The sequence below is a fragment of the Rhinoraja longicauda genome, chromosome 43 (genome assembly GCF_053455715.1).
Source record: "Rhinoraja longicauda isolate Sanriku21f chromosome 43, sRhiLon1.1, whole genome shotgun sequence".
Lineage (NCBI taxonomy): Eukaryota > Metazoa > Chordata > Chondrichthyes > Rajiformes > Arhynchobatidae > Rhinoraja > Rhinoraja longicauda.
This window is the reverse complement of record NC_135995.1, coordinates 7,059,766-7,069,985: the sequence shown is the minus strand read 5'-3', so window position 1 is coordinate 7,069,985 and position 10,220 is coordinate 7,059,766. Positions and strand designations below refer to the sequence as shown.

The 10,220-nt window shown below is 46.6% G+C and overlaps 1 protein-coding gene across 1 annotated transcript in view; it reads right to left on the bottom strand.

Annotated features, from left to right (window-relative positions):
• Nucleotides 1-8,917, bottom strand: part of LOC144612206 (collagen alpha-3(VI) chain-like) — a 72,979-nt gene extending 64,062 nt beyond the window's left edge. Inside the window, exons 1-2 of the mRNA XM_078431763.1 lie at nt 8,614-8,917; nt 5,894-6,217 (exon numbers count right to left, since the gene is read on the bottom strand). Coding sequence (XP_078287889.1) covers nt 5,894-6,217; nt 8,614-8,917 — 628 coding nt within the window. The remainder of the gene's footprint in view (nt 1-5,893; nt 6,218-8,613) is intronic.
• Between the last annotated feature and the right edge of the window lie 1,303 nt (nt 8,918-10,220).

The window sequence follows — 10,220 nt, the reverse complement described above, 5'->3', positions numbered from 1 at the left end:
CCTGTCCCTTTTAAAATCCACCATCCCTCCCTGCCTGAAGTCCGCCACAATCATCCCACTGCCGAAAAAGTCTGTCATCAGCGGTCTTAACGACTACCGTCCGATAGCACTCACACCGGTCATCACAAAGTGCTTCGAGAGACTGGTCCTGCAGCACATCAAAGCCAGCCTCCCACCCACCTTCGACCCACACCAGTTTGCCTACAGAGCAAATAGGTCTACAGGGGATGCCATCGACACTGCTCTTCACACTGCACTGACCCACCTTGAACACCAGGGGAGCTATGTGAGGATGCTCTTCCTCGACTTCAGCTCTGCCTTTAACACGGTCATCCCGAGCAGACTGGTCACCAAACTTTCCGACCTTGGATTTTCCCAAACCATCTGCCAATGGATCAAGGACTTCCTGACCAACCGCCCCCAGACCGTCAAAATAGGCCCTCACCTCTCCTCCACCATTACACTGAGCACCGGCTCACCACAGGGCTGTGTGTTGAGCCCCATCCTTTACTCCCTCTACACTCACGACTGCGCCCCCACCCATCCCACCAACACCATCATCAAGTTCGCGGATGACACGACTGTGGTTGGACTCATCTCAGAAGGAGATGAGACAGCCTATAGGGATGAAATCCAAAGGCTGGCAGCATGGTGTTCAGTGAACAATCTGGTCCTGAACTCCTCCAAAACAAAGGAACTTATAATTGACTTTAGAAATACCAGTGGAGATTACGACCCACTCTACATCAATGGGGTCTGTGTGGAAAGGGTACCAGCTTTCAGGTTCCTGGGTACGCACATCGCAGAGGATCTTACCTGGTCTACCAACACCATCACCACAGTAAAGAAGGCACAGCAGAGACTCCACTTCCTGAGGATCCTCAGGAAAACCAACCTGCAGGAGAAGCTCATGTTGTCCTTCTATCGCTGCTCCATCGAGAGTGTGCTGGCATACTGTATAACCACATGGTATGCCAGCTGCTCAGAAAAGGACAGGAAGGCCCTTCAGAGGGTCATCACGACGGCCCAGAAGATCATCGGCTGCTCACTGCCCTCCCTGGAGCACCTGTTCAGACTACGCTGCCTCAGTAGAGCAGGCAAAATAATAAAAGATCCATCCCACCCCGGCCACCGTCTGTTTGTTCATCTGCCCTCTGGTCGACGTTTCAGGTCGATCAAATCCCGAACAAACAGACTTAAGAACAGTTTTTACCCCAGGGCCATACGAGAACTGAACACTACCTTTGCACTAGGCAACTACCTTTGCACTAGGCAACACCGTTAAAAAATCTTGTACTTAATATAATTGTATTTAATTGTATTTATGTATTTATTTGTTTTTGCATTTATTGCATATATGTTTGTACGCACCGTCAGGATTGGCTATTTTTAAATTTCGTTGTACTCGTTGCAATGACAATAAATGAATATTATTATATTATTATGACAATATTACCTGAAGCAACCCCGCCGAAGACTGAGCTACATTGTACGGTACGTTTTGACGAGACCCAGGGCATAGAGCAGGAAAGGTTGTGGTGCCTGGGAGTATGCGGCCAGCAGCACCTAAGGGCAGAAGCCATAATAATTGGAAAACAAGGGGCAGCCTTGCAAATTAAAGGGAACATCTTTCTTGACAAGTGGTTTAGGGTGCCAGGAGCTGCACCTCATGTGACATTACTAGTAAATAAGGGACATCAGTCCAGGGACTTGGGGCTCATGATGAAGCAAGTAAACACTATGGTTAACTGGAAAAAAATTACACCAAAGGTATGGAAATCTGAGGACGATAATTATGTCAAGATAGAGGTGAGCATAGATATGATGGGAACAACAAAAGAGGTTGAAATTAGCCCCCAGCACCATCTCTTTTTAGTACAGAAGGGAGAAGGTCAGACAAAGGAAAACATGTTCAACAGGCTGCCACATGGCTTATGGTCACAGCATGATACAGATGTCAGGAAAGTGAAATCCGCAAACCTAGTAGAAATAGAACTAAAACAAGAGGCGATTCCGCCAAGGAGACCACAATACCCCTTAAAGCCAGAAGCAGAGGAAGGCATAGCAATAACTATACAGGGTCTGTTGGAAGCGGGAGTACTTGTTAGAACAAAAAGTCCCTGTAACACCCCGCTATTACCAGTTTTAAAAGCAGACAAATCAAGGTGGAGATTAGTGCATGATCTACGAGCAGTCAATGAGGTAGTGAGAGATTGGCCAACAGTGGTTCCAAACCCACACACACTGCTGACTAACATTCCATCGGAGGAAGCGTACTTTTCAGTGATTGATCTCTGCTCAGCATTCTTTAGCGTGCTGTTAGCGGAAAGATGCCAGTTTTTGTTTGCATTTACTTACAGGGGCATTCAATATACTTATACTAGGATGCCGCAGGGATTTAAACACTCGCCTCATGTTTTCAATCAGGTACTGAAGGCAGATTTGGAAGGTATATCCCTACGTAGAACATTAATACAATATGTGGATGATTTGTTGGTCTGCTCTGAAAGTGAGGAGCAATGTGAGCAAGACACCCTGACTCTTTTAGAAAGGCTGGCAGACGGAGGCCATAAAGTGTCCAGGAAAAAGTTGCAGTTCTGTAAGCAACAGGTAGAATATTTAGGACGGTTGATCTCCAAGGGAGTAAAGGCTATAGCACCAGATCAAATTGAGGCAATAATTAAAGCTCCCAAGCCTCGGACAGTAAAGCAAATGATGACATTTTTGGGAATGTCTGGATATAGCTCAGACTGGATTGGAGAATATGCTGAAATTGTGATGCCATTGAGAAAAATACTGAAGGAAGCAGGACACACAAATTTTAGAAACATTTTACAATGGAATGAGGAGGCGGAGACAGCTTTTAACACCATTAAGCGAGAGTTACAGTCAGCCCCAGCCCTGGCCCTGCCAAATTATGAGAGAATCTTTCACTTATACGTTTCCAACAGGCAGGAGGGCTATGCTGCAGCAGTACTGACGCAGGAAACAGGCATAGGTAAAGCTAAGCAGCCTGTGGCATACTACAGTACAAAATTGGATGAGGTGGCGCAGGGTTACCCACCCTGCTATCAGGGACTGGCTGCGTTGCACTATGCGTACAACAAAGCCTCATCTATAACCATGGGCTATCCTGTAACTATATATACACACCATAAAGTAGTAGAGCTGTTGGAGAAGGGGAAGTTTGTATTAACACCAGCCAGAATAATAGCATTTCAAATGCTGTTGACATTCCCAGACATTACAATACAAAGATGCACCACAAGTAACATAGCTGATTATGTTCCACTTAACTATGAGGGGGAACCCCATGATTGCGTTGGGGAAACGATGGTTTTTTCTAAATTAAGGGCGGACTTACAATCAGAACCATTGAATGATGAGGACAAGAAAGTTTTGTTTGTGGATGGTTCATGCTATAAGGATTATGATGGCAATCATGCAGGATTTGCAGTAGTGCAGCAGGACCAATCAGGTTTTCAAACAATCGGATTAGAAGCTTGCCCACAACCTTATTCAGCCCAGTTAGCAGAGATTAAGGCTTTAACAACAGCGTGTGAAATGATGGAGGGTGAGAAAGTTGACATTTACACAGATTCAGCATATGCACATGGGGTCTGTCACCTGTTTGGGGCAGTATGGAAGCAGCGTGGCTTCAAGAAAAGCAATGGGGACCCCATACAGCATTTTCAGCAAATTTCAGACCTAATAGGGGCACTGACTAAACCTAAGGCACTAGCTATCGTTAAATGCCAGGCACATAAAAAGGGAAACGACATGATCACAAAGGGCAATCATGCCGCAGACGAAGCAGCCAGAAAAGCATCTGGATGCCAATCAGCCATTATTGCCCCGCAGGTAGATTTGAGCCCGCAACCCACACAGGAGGATATAATTGCAATGCAAGGTAGGGCTACTTTAGCTGAACAAATAATGTGGAGACAGAGGGGAGCCAAACAGAATGCAGAGGGCCTGTGGACTACGGACGAAGGTTTGCTGGTAGCACCTACACCTCTGCTGACCATTCTCATCTCAGAAGCGCATGGGCTAGACCACTGTGCAAGGGGGGAAGTGTTAAGGAAGATAAAGAGAGATGGATTTTGGTCACCCTATCTACAGGCTTCAGTAAATTACATTTTGTCACAATGTGAGATATGTGCTCGACACAATGTTAGAAAGGGAATAACAACACCTATAGGACATATACCTGTGCCCGAAGGACCATTTAGGCACCTGGTTATTGACTATGTGGACATGCTGAAAAAAGTAAGAGGGAAAAGGTATATGCTGGTAGTAATTGATAGATTTAGCAGATGGGTAGAGGCAGAACCGTCTAAGGATTTAGGTGCAGGAACTGTAGTCAAGTTTCTGACAAATGAGGTAATCCCATGATTCGGTATACCAACCGAAATCAGTTCCGACAATGGAGCGGCTTTTATTCAAAAAAACAGTTAAGTTGGTGCTCCAAGCCCTGAGAGTGAAACAAAGATTTGGGTGTGTGTACCACCCTCAATCTCAGGGTATGGTAGAAAGAGTTAATGGAACATTGAAGGCTAAATTAAACAAGATTTGCGCAACTACAAAGTTCAATTGGATTGATGCCCTGCCATTGGCATTAATGAGCTGTCGCATGCAAACTAATCCAATAACTCATTTAACACCACATGAGATGCTCACTGGCAGACCCATGCCAATACCCAAATGGAGAGGTCCTTACAAGGGACCAAGTTTGGAGCAATTAGAGGTAGAACTGAAACAATATATGCAACAGTTAACTATGATACACGTCTATTTACACACAGGAAAAGCAAAAGGAGCCAGAGGCAGACCAGGACGAAGGACCTATTAAACCCGGAATTCAGGTCTATGTGCGAGCCTTTTGACGAAGGTGGAATGAGCCGAGAAGGGAAGGACCGTTCACAGTAATTAAGGCCTCACCGACTGCTGTTCAGGTAGAGGGCCGGTCCACGTGGTACCATCTCAATCATTGTACAAGGACTGTCCCACAGGCACAACCTGTGAATCACCTTGAGGTAAACAGGCAAGAGAACGAAAATACAGGAGAAGGGGTAAGCGAGCGTGAGAACGAAAATGCAGGGGAAGGATCAAGCATTGACCAGATCATAAAGGAAGTCTTGGGGGACATTAGTGACTCTGAGGTTGTTGAAGATGAGGTTGTGGGCGTCTGTCCTCCTCGCGACAATGTGGACAGGGGTGACAGGGTGGCGGACAATAATGCTTCTCCCTAAGCAGACCGTGCCTCTCCCGAATCAGATCTGGGAGTCCTCGATTTCACAGCTTTGGACTGGGTGGAACCAGACTGGTCCTAATACTACCCTGCTAGAGTTAGGGGAACAGAGGCGGAATCGAAGGAACATTGAGGATAGGGATGGCGATGACTCACATAACTTAGTTGCATGGCGCACAGCGACCACTAATGATTGGCATAAATGGGCACAGTACACGGCACACACTATGCAACGATCACAATGTATCGTATGCTCCAAAGCGAAAGAACAAATACTGGCCATACCAGACCCTCACAACTTTACGCATTGTACAAGATTAGACGACCCTTCAGCGGACATAGAACATTGGTATGTTGATTATTACTGCCCAATCGAGTGTCTAAATGAAGCACGATCATCCCAAGTGATGCCCTCAGAGTACTGTGATGTATGGAACTTTACACAGGTCAGGAAAACCTACCCCATGCCACCGCAAGGGGTTAAGATAAATGAAGCGGAACAATTTGAGTGTTATTCTGCATTAAACGGCAGACGTCCAGTAGGGAAATTACCGGGCAATTGTAAAAAGATCTGGATATGCAACCAGGAAAATCCGAGTCAGCTTGCTGTAGGGGTGCCCATGCACACTGGTGTTGTCCTACTGCCAAGATGTGACGCTATTTTGAGAGCAGATATAGCCATAGCAGATAGATTCTGGATGTGCGGAGGTGGCCCCAAGAATGTACTTCCACGTAGCTGGACTTGGCTATGTGCAAGGGTGATGTTAGTCCAATCAGTCCTCGTGATCAGCCCACAGGAGGCATCACAAGAGGTATTTGAGAACACTCGGCAGAAGAGAGCGTTTGACCAAATGCCCAAGGGCGTCCACCTGGATGTGATAGGGCAACCAAGAGGAATCCCCAATGAATTCAAAGCTAGAAATGAGATTACTGCGGGGTTGGAATCAATATTTTTTTGGATCACGCCTGCGAAAAACACAGAATGGATCAATTACATTTATTACAATCAGCAAAGGTTCATTAATTACACTGAGGATGCACTATCAGCCTTAGGGGAACAGCTTGATGCCACTAGCAGAATGGCATGGCAAAACAGGCAGGCCCTGGATTGGTTACTGGCTGAAAAAGGAGGGGTCTGTGTCCTTTTTGGGGAACATTGTTGTACGTTTATACCCAATAACACCAGTCCGGATGGACTTTTCACTAAAGCAATGGAAAAATTGAGAAATCTGAGGAAAGAGGTTAAACAGAATATAGGTTACGGGCACCAACTCTTTGGCTGGCTAGAAAACATTCTAGGCGGATGGGGAGCGTGGTTGGTTAAGGTCGGGATGACTATCAGAATCACCCTACTTATAATTGCTATTGTATTGTGTTGTGTTTTTCCATGTATTAAATCTCTTCTAGTGAAAGCTACTGCGAATCAGCTGCCGTTGGTCCAGGATACAGGCACAATTCACCTCCAAAAGAAACAGATCCCTCCGATCGAATACTATACTGATGAGCAATTTACTCTGGAGAATTACTAAGAACGTAGTTGTAAGGGAAGCTGGGTCTTTTTTTCCTACCCTAGACATATGGGGGTAGGTTTTTGGCCGAGTGACCCAGGATATTAGCATGATGGAAGGAGAACACTGACAAACTGCACATTATTTATAAAATCCTAAGTTGGGGGGCTAATGGTTGAGAGTGGATTTATGATTTCAGTTAACAACATGTGCATTTTTGTGGTTTTCTTTTTCTGTGAGACCGTGTAGGTCTCAAAGGGGGGAAATATGGGAGATAATACGATATTATTTTATACATTAGACATTGTTGTTTAAGGTTTGTAACTACTTAGGCATTAGGTGCCTCTCTGTAACTAATTAAGGCACTCTAGACATTCCTTGACACGTGTCTGTAACTGCTGCTCAGGAGGAGGAGAAACATTGATGGGTGAACCAGGATAGAAGATAAGGGTGGAAGGAAACATTTTAGGAAATACAGACATCCATCAATGAGTGGGGGATTACTTGAAAGTTTAATGGTGGCAGAGTGGAAGGAAACATTTTAGGGAATACAGACATTCATCAATGAGTGGGGTTTAATGGTGGTAGGGTAAACAGGGTGACTACAAAGAGATGAATAACTGTAAAGAGGAGTGTGAGGGCGAGATAAGGAAAAGAAGATAAGGCTGAAAGAATCCTATAAAAATAGGCTGCCCGATGTACTAAGTGGGCAGTCAGATGGTTGACATCCTGATTGTTCCAGCCGTTGTTTGCAAATAAAGGCTTTTAACTTCTTGAAGAATTCTCCGTGTCATCTGCTTCATTTTGAACACCGGTAACCACGACAAGAACACAAACATGATCAAGGGTATTGAGCCTACATTTTTTTAACTTCCACCATAATGACGTTTCTGATCAGATTATTTGAGTTCAACCTTAGGAGATAGGTTAGGTAGAACCGAACAGTCTAGTTCTGAGCCTTCTTTTCATAAGTTCAGCTGCCATATACCCTGTGGTAGATTGTGGCGTGCTACGATATTTCAGTAAGAAACTAGCTAGCCGCTGTGACATACTGAATATAGAATCCACTTCAAGAACATGTTTCTTGAGAGCTCCTTTGACTTTCCTGACTGACGTTGTGGCTGCACCTTTAGAGGCCGGATGATAAGTTGATACCATTTAGCTCCATGAAAGTTTGGAACAGTGCAGCATGAAATTGGGGGCCCTTGTTAGAGACAAGCTCTTCAGGTAATCCATGACATGCAAAGATAGACCACAATGCGTCTATTGAGCTTTCTGTTGTTGCGTTTGTACCCATATGTACCACCTCAATCCACTTTGAGTGGCAATCTACCAAAACAAGAAAATTATCATTCCCGTGTTCACAGAAATCCACATGAACCCTCTGAAAGAGTCTAGGAGGCCAAGATCATATTTACAAATGGATTTGGGCAGGCCTACTTCTACACAACTGATGGGTACTACATTTGATTGCCATTGCTTCTATGTCATTGTCCAATCCTGGCCAATACATGTAACCCCTGGCTGAGGACTTCATTCCCACAATACGTGTGTGTTCACTATGGAGTTCTATAAGTAATCTTTGTCTTAAAGAATTGGGTACTACTACTCTGTGACCTGATTTAATACACCCTTGCTCACATGACAGTTCATGTCGTCTATTGTGATCAGGTTTTAGTTAATTAGTACATGGATTTATTTCTGATCATCCACACAATGTTCAAGGTTCAAGGTCAGTTTATTGTCATATGTACCAGTCAAGGTACAGTGAAATTCGAATTACCATACAGCCATACTAAACAAAATGCAACAAGACACACATCTAAATAAAAGTTAACATAAACATAAGTTAACATAAAGTTTGTTCATAGACTTGTTTTAGCACTGTGTCCTTTTGAGTTTCAGCAGCAATTTCAGCTGCTGTGACTGGAAAGTCATAGTCCACAGCTTCTGTGATGTGGATAGCACCTTCAGTGCCCACATCTGATTCCTCATGAGGCAAACGCAACAATGCATCAGCGATAGCATTTTCTTTTGAGCTGTAGTCATAGGAGAACTGCCCATCGCTGCATCCTCGAGGCTGCCATTGCAGGTATTGCTGACCGAGGACCAAGAATAAGTGTGCGTGCTGCAAATGCTCTTGGCTTTTCTTGTCCATGTTCCATTTCATGGGAAATTACAGCTCCTACCCCACAACTAGGTGCATCACAAGCTAACTTTAACTCACGATTTGTATCGGAGTAAAGAAGTAATGCATCACTGGTCAAGTTCTTCTTACATGCATCATAAGCATTTTGTTGCTCTTTGGACCATTGCCATTTTTTATCCTTGTTCAACAACTTGTGAAGAGGAGCTAGCTTTGTTGCTCACTCGGGTAAGAAGCATGAGTAATACTGTACCATACCCAGGAAGGAGCGAAGTTGAGACACATTCTGTGGTGTTGGTTCATTTGCTGCAGCTTCATTCTTTTCCTTCACTGGCCGGGGCGCGGCTCGGCTGCGGGCCTTAACATTGCCGGCGCAGCTCGGCTGCGGGACGTTTCAGTGCCCGGTGCGGCTCGGCTGCGGGCCTTAACATTGCCGGCGCAGCTCGGCTGCGGGACGTTTCAATGCCCGGTGCGGCTCGGCTGCGGGCCTTAACATCGCCGGCGCAGCTCGGCTGCGGGACGTTTCAGTGCCCGGTGCGGCTCGGCTGCGGGCCTTAACATTGCCGGCGCAGCTCGGCTGCGGGACGTTTCAGTGCCCGGTGCGGCTCGGCTGCGGGCCTTAACATCGCCGGCGCAGCTCGGCCGCGGGACGTTTCAGTGCCCGGTGCGGCTCGGCCGCTGGACTTAACATCGCCCGGTGCGGCCGCGGGACGTTTCAGTGCCCGGTGCGGCTCGGCCGCGGGACGTTTCAGTGCCCGGTGCGGCTTGGCCGCTGGACTTAACATCGCCCGGTGTGGCCGCGGGACGTTTCAGTGCCCGGTGCGGCCTGGCCGCGGGACGTTTCAATGCCCGGTGCGGCTCGGCCGCGGGACGTTTCAATGCCCGGTGCGGCTTGGCCGCTGGACTTAACATCGTCAGCGCTGTTCGGCCGCGGGACGTTTCAGTGCCCGGTGCGGCTCGGCCGCTGGACTTAACATCGCCCGGTGCGGCCGCGGGACGTTTCGGTGCCCGGGGCGGCTCGGCCGGGGGGCCTTCCATCCCCTTGCGGGGGCTGTGCGTGTCGTTTGCCTCGGTAGGGGTCGAGCTGCCTGTCCGTGGGTGCGGGGGGAAGAGAGGGGAAGTTTTGTTGCCTCCATCACAGTGAGGGGGTGTTTGGAGTCACTGTGATGGATGTTTGTGTTGGGGTCGGGTGTCCTGTGTTCTTTTCTTTTTTGCTGTATTTTGTGTGACTGCTGAAATTTCGCTCGGTGTTGTGCCGAGTGACAATAAAGTGTTGTTATGTTATGTTATGTTATGTTATGTAGTCCATGTTGAT